The sequence below is a fragment of the Ogataea haglerorum genome (assembly GCF_019207285.1).
Source record: "Ogataea haglerorum isolate 81-453-3 chromosome Unknown 81-453-3_NODE_16_length_219348_cov_95.707317, whole genome shotgun sequence".
Taxonomy (NCBI): domain Eukaryota; kingdom Fungi; phylum Ascomycota; class Pichiomycetes; order Pichiales; family Pichiaceae; genus Ogataea; species Ogataea haglerorum.
The window spans coordinates 51,837-66,027 of NW_025065166.1; the positions used below are offsets into that span (position 1 = coordinate 51,837).

General features: G+C 52.1%; 8 protein-coding genes across 8 annotated transcripts; 4 read left to right on the top strand and 4 right to left on the bottom strand.

Annotated features, from left to right (window-relative positions):
- Positions 1–26: 26 nt before the first annotated feature.
- KL911_004776 (uncharacterized protein) lies at positions 27–2,519 on the top strand (the record flags this gene model as incomplete). The annotated part of the gene is made up of 1 exon (XM_043200104.1): positions 27–2,519. The coding sequence occupies one exon, from the start codon at positions 27–29 to the stop codon at positions 2,517–2,519; it is 2,493 nt and encodes an 830-aa protein (XP_043052396.1).
- A 29-nt stretch (positions 2,520–2,548) lies between these two features.
- KL911_004777 (uncharacterized protein) lies at positions 2,549–4,630 on the bottom strand (the record flags this gene model as incomplete). Its single annotated transcript, XM_043200105.1, has 1 exon — positions 2,549–4,630. One exon carries the CDS (start codon positions 4,628–4,630, stop codon positions 2,549–2,551), a length of 2,082 nt encoding a protein of 693 aa, XP_043052397.1.
- Positions 4,631–4,931: 301 nt separating this feature from the next.
- Positions 4,932–6,097, bottom strand: KL911_004778 (uncharacterized protein; the record flags this gene model as incomplete). Its single annotated transcript, XM_043200106.1, has 2 exons — positions 4,932–5,328; positions 5,472–6,097. 2 exons carry the CDS (start codon positions 6,095–6,097, stop codon positions 4,932–4,934), a joined length of 1,023 nt encoding a protein of 340 aa, XP_043052398.1.
- Positions 6,098–6,749: 652 nt separating this feature from the next.
- Positions 6,750–7,247, bottom strand: KL911_004779 (uncharacterized protein; the record flags this gene model as incomplete). The annotated part of the gene is made up of 1 exon (XM_043200107.1): positions 6,750–7,247. One exon carries the CDS (start codon positions 7,245–7,247, stop codon positions 6,750–6,752), a length of 498 nt encoding a protein of 165 aa, XP_043052399.1.
- Positions 7,248–7,320: 73 nt separating this feature from the next.
- On the top strand, positions 7,321–9,645 carry KL911_004780 (uncharacterized protein; the record flags this gene model as incomplete). Its single annotated transcript, XM_043200109.1, has 1 exon — positions 7,321–9,645. One exon carries the CDS (start codon positions 7,321–7,323, stop codon positions 9,643–9,645), a length of 2,325 nt encoding a protein of 774 aa, XP_043052400.1.
- Positions 9,646–9,653: 8 nt separating this feature from the next.
- KL911_004781 (uncharacterized protein) lies at positions 9,654–11,321 on the bottom strand (the record flags this gene model as incomplete). The annotated part of the gene is made up of 1 exon (XM_043200110.1): positions 9,654–11,321. One exon carries the CDS (start codon positions 11,319–11,321, stop codon positions 9,654–9,656), a length of 1,668 nt encoding a protein of 555 aa, XP_043052401.1.
- Positions 11,322–11,383: 62 nt separating this feature from the next.
- KL911_004782 (uncharacterized protein) lies at positions 11,384–12,523 on the top strand (the record flags this gene model as incomplete). Its single annotated transcript, XM_043200111.1, has 1 exon — positions 11,384–12,523. The coding sequence occupies one exon, from the start codon at positions 11,384–11,386 to the stop codon at positions 12,521–12,523; it is 1,140 nt and encodes a 379-aa protein (XP_043052402.1).
- A 184-nt stretch (positions 12,524–12,707) lies between these two features.
- On the top strand, positions 12,708–14,140 carry KL911_004783 (uncharacterized protein; the record flags this gene model as incomplete). The annotated part of the gene is made up of 2 exons (XM_043200112.1): positions 12,708–12,750; positions 13,071–14,140. 2 exons carry the CDS (start codon positions 12,708–12,710, stop codon positions 14,138–14,140), a joined length of 1,113 nt encoding a protein of 370 aa, XP_043052403.1.
- Between the last annotated feature and the right edge of the window lie 51 nt (positions 14,141–14,191).

Here is a 14,191-nt window from a genome sequence, read left to right on the forward strand (position 1 = left end):
AGTTACGTGAGCGACATATACATATAATGGTTTCCTTTCTGGACGACACCGCTCGGACCGCGCTTGGAGCCGAGTCCCAAACTAGATCCCCAAAAATATCGTCAGCAGACTTCAACTATTCCTTCAGCCAGGACGCAGAAGATGAAGGGGTGATTTCGATAGAGGAATTGCAGGCAAGCCAGCCAAACCAGCGGCCTGCAAGTACACCTGCTGAGCAGACGTCATCGTCGGTTGTCGATTCGTCTCCGATAGACCACAGGACCCGCGTTCTCTATCCAGAGTTCAAGCGCAGACAGCGCGACTCGCCTCACTGGACTCAGGGGACGCATGCGGGCGTGACCCTGGACCATGTGCGTGATTATCTGACGTGGTTTGGCACTCTCTCTCCGTCAAATAAGCATATTGCTGACACTGCAGTGAACAAAATACAGAAATATTTTGAGAAAAAGAACCAAGAGAAGAAGTCTGGGCAGGAAAACATACAACAGGCTCCTGACAGCCCTACGCCAAATAGTTCACATAACGGGATTGAGTCGATCATGGAGACGCCCGTCAAAAACAATACCACTAATGACACGGCCGCTAAAGCTGAGAAGGCTGTCACTCTTCCTCTGAAGGAAAACAAGGTCCTTCTGAACAAACCGTTGGATGGAAGACGTATGATGAGCACGTCATCCGCTGCCTATGCCAAGCTAGAGCTTTTGACGCAGAAAGAAAGCTTGTTCGCGGACGTCAAACGCAAGAACTTTGCCAACGAAGTCAAAGAGCCTGAAGTGAAACGCGTCCAGGCAGTTACGCTAAGCGAGGAGCAAAATCAAGTGATTGAACTTGCAAGGCAAGGTCACAACCTATTTTACACTGGTTCTGCAGGTACTGGCAAGTCTCTGTTGCTTAGGTCATTGATCAAGTCACTGAAAAAACAGCATCCACTAGGAAGCGTCGGGGTGACCGCCTCAACAGGGCTCGCGGCTTGTAATATAGGAGGTCAAACACTGCACTCTTTCACTGGAATTGGGTTAGGGGACGCGCCTGCAGATAAATTGGTAAAGAAAATTAAGCGGAACCCCAAAATGAAGGATAGATGGAGGGATCTGGAAGTCTTAATCATAGATGAGGTTTCTATGATTGATGCCGGTTTATTCGATAAGCTGGATATGATTGCTCGCGAGATGAGAAAACAGCGAGATGTTCCATTTGGCGGGCTTCAGTTGGTTATTTGTGGAGACTTCTATCAGCTCCCTCCAGTGACCAAAAACGGCGAGCCAGTTTTTGCATTCGAGTCACAGGCATGGAAACAAGCAATCAAGTACACAATTGTTCTCAAGAAAGTTTTCAGACAACAGTCTGACCGCGACTTTATCAACATGCTGAACGAAGTGCGTAACGGAAATGTTTCCGAAGCGACTGCGAGAAAGTTCAGGGCTCTTTCACGTCCTTTGGCTTCCAAAGAAGGTGTTATTCCTGCAAAGCTCTTTCCCACGCGACGGGAAGTTGACAGAGCCAATAGTACGATGTTAAAGCAACTTCCGGGCGCGGAAGTTGTTTTTAGGGCTTTTGATGGAGGGTCGCTAACCGATGAAGATCAAAGGCAGCGGTTGTTGTCGAGTTTTCTTGCTCCTGAACGAATCGCACTGAAAAAGGACGCTCAGGTCATGCTAATAAAAAACATGGACGAAACATTAGTCAATGGTTCCTTAGGCAAGATTGTGGATTTTATCGATCCCGATACCTATTCGCATTATCGATCTATCAAAAGTGATAAAATTGACGTTAAAACGCTAGAAGAAAAAGCCGCCAACTCGATGAATAAAGGCCCTCCAAAACGAGACGAGAGACATTTGATTGAAGATTCCACTGTTTTGGAGAGCCAGTTGGATGAGAATGTTTTTTCATTCTTGAAAGAGCTCAAGGAGGAACAGCCTGAAGATCTGCCTGAGTCCGCGCAGAAAAACATAGAGCGCAAAATAGAGCTGTTGAATCAGCTGTACAGCAGCTCTAAGAACAGAAGAATGCCTCTCGTTCGCTTCATTCAGGCCGACGGGACTACGCGTGAGGTGCTAATTGAGCCGGAAACTTTCAGTCTCGAGGATGAGTTTGAAAGGCCGATTGTCTCGCGTACGCAAATTCCACTAATTCTCGCCTGGTCATTGAGTATACACAAGTCGCAGGGACAAACTCTTCCGTTGGTCCAAATTGACCTGCGGAATATTTTTGAGCGCGGCCAGGCCTATGTTGCGCTTTCGAGAGCCACTCACAGGAGGGGATTACAGGTTAAGAATTTCAACCCCTCGAGGATCCTTACTCACGAGAAAGTGGTTGCCTTTTACGATAGTCTGATGACTGTGGACGAAATCAAGGATCGCGAGGAGAACAAGCGCAAGAAGACTGCGGGTTTTGTTTCGAGCACGCAGCTGGACCGGTTGGAGAATCTGGCGGAGAATGTTGCTGATGCAGGCGATTTTGTGAACGAGAAGGATAATGTAATAGATGAGTTCGACTCCGTATGGAGCGGACAGTAATGATATGTATTCACACGCTATGATAAAAATTACTGGGCTCCGACTATCCAGCCAATGATATTTTTGCCCAAGTCGTTGGATTTCTCCATCTTCGTCTGTCCTGACAGAGGAGTCTCTGGTACGACCTGGTCAAGAATGGTATTGAGTAACTGCCATTGCTCAAGAACGTTGGTATTAAATTCAGTGGGCACTATCAGCATAAGACGCTGCAACAGGCGGAGTTTCTGTGTAAGTTGTTCGTGCTCTTCTGGCTCGGCATAGTCGTTCTTGACGAGCTGGAATATGGAGAACCATCTTTCCTGGATGAGGCCGAATAGCTTGGGATCGTTTGTCTTGGCGTTGACGGCGAGGTCGATCAAGGTCAAGGCCAACTGCAGTGAGTGGCCAAAGTCCTGAGCAATAGCGAAGTCAAGGCAGAGGAGGCGCAGCTTGATGGTAGCCATCTCATCTTGGCTATTGAGGCCTGCGCTCAAATGTAGCAGCAAAGACTCCAGCAGCTCGGTTTCTTTGTATGCGTTGCCGTTAAGTTCGAGAATCCTAGACACAACCTTCAAAGGGTCTTTGGTCTCCAATATGTCTAGCGGCTTGATAGGAACGCCCGGCTGGAAGAATAATTTCCAGTGCAACAGTTCCTGATTAGCTGCGATGAGCTGCTCGAGTTGCAACGTGCCTGAGCTGGCCATCTGCAGGCAGCTTCTGGCGCTCTTCAAGTGGCCCATGGACGGGTCGCAATTGGTTGCTTTGCGGTAGAACCCCCATGCGGCCTCGATAAGAATTTTGTCCACTTGACCGGTGTCCAGCGTGCAGTACCTGGGCAAAAAGACAGAGGTGGTCAAGGCAAACATGTTTCTCGACAGCAGTTTGCTCAGGAAGAGCTCATCGACTTGCGCAAGCTGGACTTTGTTGAAGACATGGGTGTTGTTGACTACCCAGTACACCGAGCTGAGCAAGCCTTCCCACTGTCTAGCGGTTTTCAAATACTCAGACTCCGTGATGACGAACTTTTCCAGCTGGTCGTACTGATCCTGCGCATCGAGGTCAGGCAGCTCAGCCACCTGAGCTAGCGACATGTTGTTGGAGAAGAGTCTTTCTCCCGTCTCGACATATTGTGTAAGCGTTTTGATGGTGTCTGGACAAGGCACTATGGAGTCTGCCATTTCTTGCAGCGAGTCTTTGCGCGCAAGCTTCTGATGTGTGTTAGGGGCCAGATTGTCGGGATCGATGAACTTGAGACAGACGAGAATTTCCTTCATCTTCACGTAAAGAGAGAGCGACACTTCAGGACATAGGTAAATTGTTGCTAACACTATGCTGACAAACTTCTGTAAGGCACCGCTGGCCTGCAGATAGGCCAGCAGGTCGCTGGACGTGACGAGCCTTGTGAGGGTTTCGAACTTGGACTCGATCTGGACGGCCGATTTGGTGACGATGGTGTTTCCTAGCGAGAGGATGTAGTCATTGATAGTTGTTCCGTTGTCGTTGAGATAGCTGTGGTATTTGCAGAGCCAGTGGACGATTCGGTCGTGGTTCGAGGTGTCCATGAGTCCAACGAACAGCTCGATCTGTTCCGTTGGCGAGTAATAGTCGACAAAGTCGAGCAACAGCGGGACGTCTCCGAACTCAGCCAAACCGGCGAGCGGCACGTAGAACTGGCTCCACCAGTCTGTCAATTGCTTGGACGCGAACTCTGAGGCGACCACAAGGTCTCCGATCTCGTCTGGTGCGGGCAGAACTCCCAGATAGTAGTTTGTTTTGAAGATCCTGGCCTGGACAAACTGAAAGTAGAGGTCCTGATTGCTGTCAAAGTGCCATCGGTGCACCTGTTCCTCAAGCGAGCTATCGGCCTCAGCCACCAGCTCTGCCACAACGTTTTCTGGAAAGACAAACGCTTCAGGCAAAGGGAGAGAATCTGGGGCGTCGGAGCCCCTGAGCGCGGACTGGGCAGCCTCGAAACAGAGGCGCAAGGAAACGGTTTCGGGCAGATCGACCAGCAAGATCTGCAGCGTTTTGACAGGCGTGAGCAGCGACGCAATGGCGCCCAGGTCTGCTGGAAGCTCGCCGCGCACGCACGTGTCTCTGAGCGCCAAATATGTGGAGTCTGATTCAGACATGTTATTGAGAGATTGTAAAAATATTTCGCGAGCCGAGTGATTTGGCCGTGCAAGCACAGATCAGTAAGGGGGAGGTGATCTGCTTAGACAAGAGGCACTAATGAACTACCGGCTAAAATCTGGCTAGAACCAGACTAGAGACGCTGCATACAAAGAAACGGGAACGGGCGAGAGATTATGTTGGAGACGTATGATACTCTCACGGACGACTACTCAAACAGGAAACAGCCAGAAAACGCTTAGTGCATTGAACAAAAAGTTGCCAAGTAGTGCATCAGCTCTACAATGGCTTTGGGCTACATCACAAACTTTGCAGTACGCCTTGCCAGAGGCTCGTGATACGTGCTTGAAGTTGACCAGAGTGCTCGAAAAAAATTCTTAGTTTGGAGATCGCACAGATGAATGCGGAACGGAAATATTTGCTCACCAGCCCAGGAGCGTGTTTTTTTTCGACGCTCGGTGCGGGACAGGTCTCGCAGGGCCGGAAAACTCTCGCCGGGAAGCCGGCACTGGCGAGCAGACGATGATGGACAGGCTGGCTTGGATGCGCCGCGAGCACAGGCCCGTCGGAGTCGCTGGCATTGTGCGACCGTGTTGCAATTTTCAGATTGTGCGTCTCGCGTACATTTTTTCGCAGCCACTGGGAGGAGAAGACTGCGCAGGCTTCGGATACAAGCCAAGCCTCGGCTCGCGGACCACTACTGGCACAAATGTGCCGCCATTACTGGAATGTGAAATATTGCTATCGCCCATTGGACGGTAGATGCCTATTTACTTTTTTGGGAAGTGTCCCTGGGCGAAAGGGGGGAGGGGGGCTGTGCCGTCGCCGGTCATCATGTACTCCTGGCCAGGGGGAGGATTATGGTGCAAAGTTGGCGATGAATGGGCGGATCTTCTGGGGTAGGGAGACTGTATATGGGTGAAGCCGACTGGGGGCGGAGGGGCAAGGTGCGCCGGATAGGGCATTATTCGGCCCTCGGAATGCGAGTGGCCCATGGGAGGCGCAAAAACGCCAGGGTAAGGAGGATACTGTATCTGTGTCTGGGGAGCGGGCGGTGTATGGCCCACTTCCTGAGAATACACTCTGTGGAGCTGAGGAGCCGGCATTACGGGAGTGGCGTTGAGCTGTAGCAGCTGGGTGTGCAATTGGTGGGAGTACTCCTTGAGCATTTCGCAATTGGCCGCCAGGGCATTGTTCTGGTACTGCAACTCCTCGATGTACTCAGTAGCTTTCTTAAGCACCTGCGCTTTGGAATCTGTCTGCGGTTTAACGAGCGGGATGATGTTGCGTAGTTTCTGGAACCCATCGATGATCTTGCTACGACGTCGCTGCTCGGACTTGATGTGGAGGTGTTTTCGTAACTCTTGAGAGATGGATTCTTGCCGAAGAGAGGAACCCTGCTCGGGTTCGGTAGGTTTGGTTTTCTCCGTCTCTTCAGATTCGTTTATTAAAGAGGGGAGTTCCATTGATTAGCGTGGGCTAAGGTACCATGGATTACGCTACTCTTGGACAAGAATTAAACATCCGCCTTCGTGGAAAATTTAAACTTTATATATCCACATAGTGAATCGCTGTAGCGAAGAAAATAGTTTCCTAGTATCAATGACCGGGTAGACTGCAGCATGCATGAGCACCAGCGCGAACAATGTCCACTTGCAGATCCCTCGATGTCTGGAAGGACAAAAATGTTCGGCATGAAAAAGAGCGCCGGAACATGCGGCTGTATAATGCGATGTTCTCAGCTCGCGCTCGATATCAGAGCCATAATTTCGCATGCGTTGTATTTAACGATTTTGTCAGCCTGTGCATGCGTTGCGCCAGGACATAGCACTCCCGAGCAGCGCAGAGATACAATGACTGCGTAATATTAGGTACCTTTTCTGCATAAACAATAGCGCAAGCTGCGCTGCAGCTCTTGTTAGCTCCATTCAAAATTTTCTAAAACAAACTGGAAACCGCGGGTTTCTGACGACACAAAGTTTTCTCTCCCAGCTTCCACACGCATCATGTCTGCAGCGTTCCTTGTTTAGCATTCGCCAGAGAACTTTGCTAGCGCGTCATTACTTGTCAGAATCCCGTACAAGTACATTCTTAGAGCCTGACTTGTGCCGCATCACATCATTTATTATCCGATCGCCAGAACCCCTGGTGATCATGTAGGATTTCAGCCTCGAGCTCGGCCACAGGGCCCACCACCCGGATCGGTTTCTGCCCCGCCTCAATCACCTCTCGGCAACTCAGCGACATGGTCATGTTCTCCTCTGCGGCGCCCGTCACTTCCAGCAACCGAGTCTCTGCCACCCCGTACACGATCTGTCCGATATTGGCCCAATACGCAGAGCCTGCACACATACAGCACGGCTCGAACGTCGTGTACAGAGTGCAGTTCCACAGAAACTCAGGCCCGAACCGGCGAAACGCCTCCCTACACAGCGTCGACTCCGCGTGGTTGAAAGTGTCGACGTTGCCTTGCTCCAAAAGCACCTCCCCGCTCGGGCCCACCAGTATGCATCCAAACGGGTGTCGGCCTTCGGCTTTGGCCCTCTGGGCCACCGCTATGCAGATGCGCAAGTTCGCGAGAACGTCGCGCGTGCTGGGTCCTGATCGCGTGAGCATGCTGGAAAATCAAACTCGGTTTTTCTGGTGCATGGGTGCTTTATTTTTATTTTTCACTTTACGCGTCCGTGCAATGTCGCGATACAACGTCCTATGGCGCAAGCAGACGCAGCGGAAGAACAAGACGTGGGACGGCGACGGTGTGCTGGTGGTGGACAACGACGAGGGCGTAGTGCGCGACGACTCGGGCAATTTTCTTGCGCGAGTCAAGAACTGCTCCAAGGTGATCCGAAACGGGGTGTTTAGAGGCGGCAGCTACGAGTTCGAGCTGGACGGCGACGAGTCCATCGACGAGCCGTCCGCCGCGGTGCCGGCGGCGCGCGCGGTCTCCGCGCCGCTTCGGAAGGCGCCGCCAATGCGTAGCGTCGGCCTGCTGAAACGGCCCAGATTGGCTACCAAAAGCGTGTCGGAGCTCGTATCGGCCCCGCCACGCACACCCGCGCCGCCTCGTCGAGTCACACAGTCGCTGCACGACGCGACGGCGCCGAACGGTCTGGTGCTGCCGCGGCCGCCCAACGCAGACCCCAACACCGTCAGAGACGTCGTGGTGGACCCTGTGCTCGCTGAAAATTTGCGGCCGCACCAGAAGGAGGGTGTTAGATTCATGTACGAGTGTGTGATGGGATTCCGCGACTACGACGGGCACGGCGTGCTGCTGGCGGACAGCATGGGGCTGGGGAAGACGTTGCAGACGATCGCGCTCGTGTGGACGCTGCTGAAACAGAGCCCTGTAGCAGGCGGGGCTCCCGTGGCACGCAAAGTGCTGATCTGCTGTCCCGTGACTCTAGTGATGAACTGGAAAAAGGAGTTCCGCAAGTGGCTCGGCCCGAACCGCGTGAGCATCCTCGCGCTGAACGGCTCGTCGAGTAACGACCGGCAGAATATCCAGGGGTTTGCGAATACCAACGTCTACCACGTGATGATTATCGGGTACGAAAAAATGCTCACGGTGGCAGACGACGTGGGGTGCGTCAAGTTCGACCTGGTGGTGTGCGACGAGGGCCACCGGCTCAAGAGCGGGAACAACAAGGTGCTCAAGGTGCTGGAGGCGCTCGACATCAAGCACCGGGTGCTTCTGTCGGGCACGCCGATCCAGAACGACCTGGCCGAGTTCTACAACGTGGCGAACTTTGTGAACCCCGGCGTGCTGGGCGACTTCAAAAGCTTCCAGCGCAGCTACATGCGGCCGATTCTGCGCGCGCGCGAGGCGAACTGCACAAACGCCGCGGTGCTGGAGCAGGGCGAGGCCGCCTCGCGCGAGCTTATAGAGCTGACCAAAAAATTCACGCTGCGGCGGACAATCGAGGAGATCACCAAGTTCCTGCCGCGTCGCTCCGACTACGTGCTGTTTGCGCCGCCCACCAAGCTGCAGATCAGGCTGTTTGAGTCGCTGCAGAAAACCGCCCAGTTCGGCAGAATTCTCAGCGCTGCGCCGGCCAACGACTCGTTGCAGCTGATCACGACGTTCCGCAAGATTTGCAACTCGCCAGCGCTTTTGACCGAGGACGCCATGTTTGCCGGGCTGTGTGGCATCGACGACCTGCGCGGAGAGCTCAGCAGCAAGGTGCGCAGCGCAAAAATCGTTCTTCTGGTGAAGCTCCTTAGAGGTATCTACAAACTCCGGCAGGAGAAAGTTGTCGTTGTGTCCAATTTCACCCAGACGCTGGACGTGCTGGAGAAACTGATGAACGTGCTGGAGCTGCCGTTCTCGCGGCTCGACGGGGCAACGCCGGCTAGTTTGCGCGACAAAATTGTCTCCGACTTCAATAGGGCCTCCTGGGACGCGAGTTTCGTGTTTCTGCTCAGCGCCAAGTCCGGCGGCATGGGTTTGAACCTCGTTGGCGCGTCCAGACTCATCCTATTCGACAACGACTGGAACCCGGCCGTGGACCTGCAGGCTATGGCCAGGGTCCACCGTGACGGCCAGACCAGACCGGTGCACGTGTACCGGCTCCTGACGGCCGGGTGCATCGACGAGAAAATCTTCCAGCGCCAGCTGATCAAGACCAGTCTAAGCGACAAATTCCTGGACGACTCCACCGACTCGAATGAGAACTTCTTCGACACAACAGACCTCAAAGACCTGTTTACCGTGTCGCAAGTGAACTCGAACACGCACATGTTGCTGGATTGCCAATGTCCGGGGGACGGCAGAGCGCTCGAGTACGCAGAGCCGGCCAAGACCACGCGCGAGCTCAGCTTTATATCTGCTCTCAACTATCAGGACCCGAACATAGACGGGGAGAAGAAAAAGCAGCAGATTAAACGGTGTCTGATGGACTACCGCCATTACGACCCCGCCAGCGGCGCACGCACGGGTGACCCGGTCATCGACAGCATCATGGACTCCCAGGAGCCCGATAAACCGGCCATCTCGTACATATTCATGAAAAATTAATTGCTTCGCTACTTGGCCAGCTTGCCGAGGCGCGCCTCTGCAGCACGAGCGCGCTGTTCGCGCAGCACACGCATTCTCTGCTCGGGCGTTAGCGAGCTGAGGTTCTGCTGCTCGCTGATCCCGAGCGGCTTTCCCCGGCCAAATTTCCTGGTATGCTCCTCCTCTGCTTCCTGCTTGGCCTTCTCGAGCTGCTCGTCTATTAGCTTTTTGGACTCTTCCTCGTTCTGTCTCTTCTCCTCATTGAGAATTCTTTCCACCTCCTCCTTCGTCATTGGCTCTTTCACCCTCGCCGCGTCCCAGTCGCAGTAGTCCTCTCCCAGAATATTTCTAGCCACCTGGAAGGAGTATTTGGCATGCTGCGGAGCAAGTTCGTAGGCAGTGCGGCCGTGGCGGTTCTTGATCGCCGGGTCGGCTTTCAGGTTGACTAGCAGAACCTGGCACATGTGGCTGAGCTTGCTTGCGGCCGCAAAATGCAACATGGTCGGCGTGCTGGCGTATTCCGTCTCTGGTTGCAGCTCCATGTTCACGTCGATTTTATTTTTTTTCACAAACGATATTAAAGCCGGAGCTTTTGACCGCTTGAGCAGGCTCACCAGCTCCCTGGAAACCTCTATTTCCGGTGCCTCCTGTTTTGGAGCTGTCGCCTGCTTCTGGACCCGGCTTCGAGCAAGAGCTTCCTGCTGACGCTGTTCGCGCTCCACCTCGTCTTTTCGTGCCTTGGGCAGGTCCAGTATCTTCAAGTAGCTCAGTTCGATCCAGGCGCGCCTCAGCTCGGACGACGTAGGCCTTTTCGTGGTGAAAGGGAAATGTCTGACTCGCGGATCATCGTTTTGTATGGGAGAGTTCGGATACCCAACAATGATTTTGTGTGACGCCGATCCGCTCGCTTTGATGAATATGGACTCGCATCCATCCAGCTCCTTCCTCCATTCAGCCAGCAGATTGCGAATATCCTGCTGCAACGCCTGCTCGTTGTATCTTCTCAGCGTAGAACCGGCACTTTTGGCCTTTCCCTTGGCATTATCGCTAGCGTTCTGTGCGCCTCCTTGCTTCCGTCTGGTTGTGTATCTATGGAACGTCTTGTGGTGCAAAAAGCGCACGCTTTGCATTCTGAGCTCCTCGGCCGACCCATGGTTTCCCTTTGTGCTGATTCTGTCGTGAGAGATAATGGCTCCTGCAAAATGGCCTCCTCCCAGCATGAATAGTGCGCTTTTGCCAGAGCCCGTTGTAGCAAGTTTTTTGAGGCTCTCTAGCGGATCTTCGTTCTGTGCATTCAGCACTGTCTTATAAGCGCCAAAGCAAAGCCCAGCGTCCAGCAACGAGCTCTGAAACAAGACGAATGGAGACTGCGTGTTGAGGTAGCTGACAGTGGACTCCTCGTCCTCAGAGTCACTTTCGGACCCAGAAATGCTCAGCTGGTCCATCATGTCCTCAAATTGGGCCTCGCTCACTGTGGTGAGCCCCGCCAACGATCTTTTGCGGTTAAATCGTTCAAAGTCGTCCTCTTCAACCCTGGGCTTGGGCCTCGAAACGTAGCCAGTGTTTGATATCGGTTCCTGTTCCTTGGGCTTCGCCTCCAGCGTATGCGAATCAAAGTACATGAGCTCCAACGAGCTGAGCACCGGCGTGCTCAGGTTGAATATGTACAAATCTGAGATCTCCAAAGAATGTGTCATGGAAAAATAAATTTAAGAGGATTTTTAGTAAATTTAATTTTCACAATATTTAATTCTTATCGATGAGACTCGCGGTGTTATTCTATTTAATTTTGACAGCGGCCTCGCTGCCCTTTTTTGATATCCGGCCACAATTGAGCCTCCCCAACACGCTACACAGCTCTGTTGCAAAAACAGACGCTCTGGGACTCTACCCTCTGCACAAGAGACTGGTGAGGATAAAAAGTCTCAGTTTCCAGGAGCAGGACGCTTCCGAATACGTCGCTGAGTACCTCGAGAGATTGGGGCTCACGGTCGAAAGAATAAGCTCCCAAGGACGGAACAACATCTACGCTTATCTGGGAAAGACAAGAGATACTAAGGTACTGCTCACCTCCCACATCGACACCGTGCCCCCTTATATTGGATACTACGACAATGGAGACAAAATTTACGGCCGTGGCTCGTGCGATGCGAAGGGCTCGGTGGCTGCTCAAATCACTGCATTCACAGAACTGTACGAGCAGAACGAAGTGCACGAAGGCGACGTTGCTCTACTTTTCGTTGTTGGAGAGGAGACGGGCGGGGACGGCATGTTGACGGTGGACAAGGAAATTGACGCTAACTGGAAGATGGTTGTGTTTGGCGAGCCAACAGAAAACAAGCTCGCAGTTGGCCATAAAGGCGTCTACTACTTCAAAATTCAAGTTCACGGACTTTCTTCGCACTCCGGGTATCCAGAACTGGGGAAAGACGCAAACAAAGAGCTCATCAGAATAATGTACGACATCTCCACCACCGAGTGGCCCTCAGACGACATTTTGGGCGCTACCACCGTAAACATCGGACTAATAAACGCCGGAACGGCAGCAAACGTGGTCTCTCCTATTGCTGAGTGCGAGGTCCTTATGAGAGTCAGCGTGCAATCTGACGCGATCCAAAAGAAAGTTGCCGACATCCTGGGGAAATACCGGGACTTTGAGCTGAACGTCATCCAAAAGGCAGACCCTACGTACCTGGACCACGACGTTCCTGGATTTGACACCATGCTGGCCGCTTACTTCACGGACGTGCCTAATCTTACACAGCGTGGATTCAAGAGATACCTGTACGGGCCAGGCTCGATTCTAGTCGCCCACGGAGACAATGAGTACGTTACTCACGAGAGCTTGGAGGCCGCTGTCGAGGGATACAAAAAACTTGTCGCGTATGGACTTAAATGATGTATTCCATTTCTATATCCATGAAGAGTCGGCATGCTCTTCACGGACTCAAACCAGGAACTTTATATAGCGACGTCAATCCCATATTCGTAGAGCGTGTGGATATCTGTCGCATAATGAAGTAAAAATAAAAGTAAAATATAATTTTTTTTAACGTGCACGGTAGCTGAGAAAAATTACGTAAATGGCTATCTCTACGGTAGCCTTGAAATTAGAGTCAGCGGCCTGTTCTTCGACAAAACGTTGCAGCTGCACAAATTGTGATGCTATGTAGAGCAAAGAATACTTACGAAATATGCAATGATTAGACTAGTCCAAAATATCTGAGGCCGAGTAGCTGCTAAACCATTGAGAAAAGATGACTTGGAAAATGATGTCCAGCTTGTAGATTATCTCTCGAGAAAAATAATCGGCAGTACCCTGTTGCGGCAAGTTAGCAGAATTTCATGGTTTGACACCCTCATTCGTCAAGCACGTTAGCGGTCTCGAGATTATGCGCTCGTCTACTCAACCACTTTTACAGCCGGGATTTAGGATGACTAACAAGTGATGTCACCGCACCGAATCCCATTTAGCTGGCCTATACCGACCATGGTATTGTTAGTGTCTGAAAAACTTGGTATTACCGTTCTAAATAGGGATATTTTAACAGTACTGACAAGTAAGGAATTTTTTTTATCTTTTTATTCAGATCAATACACTGACATGTCTGAGCCAGCCTGGAAACGTTTGGGTCTGAAGATTAAAGAAACCGTGGAAAATGATCCTCTGGGAATCACAAAGGTGAACATTCTCAAGAAACGAAAAGCCGAGGCTGGGCCGGACACAGAGAAGAAGCCTCCCAAGAGGAAGAAGCTACCCAAAAACGAGCGCCCACCGCCGCCAGAAAAGGACCAGCTGAAGTATCTTCGACAATACCACGAAGAACGTGCGAACTGGAAATTCTCCAAGGCGAAACAGACCTGGATTCTCAAAAACCTCAAGAGCATTCCTCACGAGTATGACGAAGCTCTGAAAGCGTACATTGCCAGCATTCAAGGCGGATCAAGAGACCGTGTGAGAGACCAGATGATGGCTGTGGTTGATAAATGGAACAGTGCTGCTCGGAAGGCTCTTGAAGACATGCAGAAGGCTTCAGAGGGGGCCGAGGAGAGCGAGAAAAAGGAGGAAGAGAAGGACGAGAAGGACGAGGAGGACGGGAACGAGGAAGCGAAAGGCGACACCAAGGAGAAAGAGGAAAAGAAGGATGCTGCGGAGGACATTCCAGAGTTTGACTTTGTGATGCGTGCCAAGGCGCTGGTCGAGGTTATCACCAACGAGCAGGTTTTGGTTGAGGGAATGGCCGAGGAGAGTGTCGAAGATGGCGACAAGCAGCAGTCTGGCGGACAGAAGGAGGCAGAGCGGGTGCATCCGATGATAGTGGAGGAGGTGGATGTTCAGGAATACGTTGGGGACGAGGACGAGCAGCTGGAGGTGAGTGCGAAAAGCGAGAACCACAGAGCTGTCGAAGAGGCCAACGGAAAACACAAAGACAAGGCCAGAAAGGCCAAGAAGACGAAGAAAGATAAGAAGGCCAAGAAGGACAAGAAAGACAAGATCAAGGAGGAAGCACAGTAATGGTAGCATGTAGCAGTCTGTATAATAGTCGATCGACGCGAGTGAAAAAAG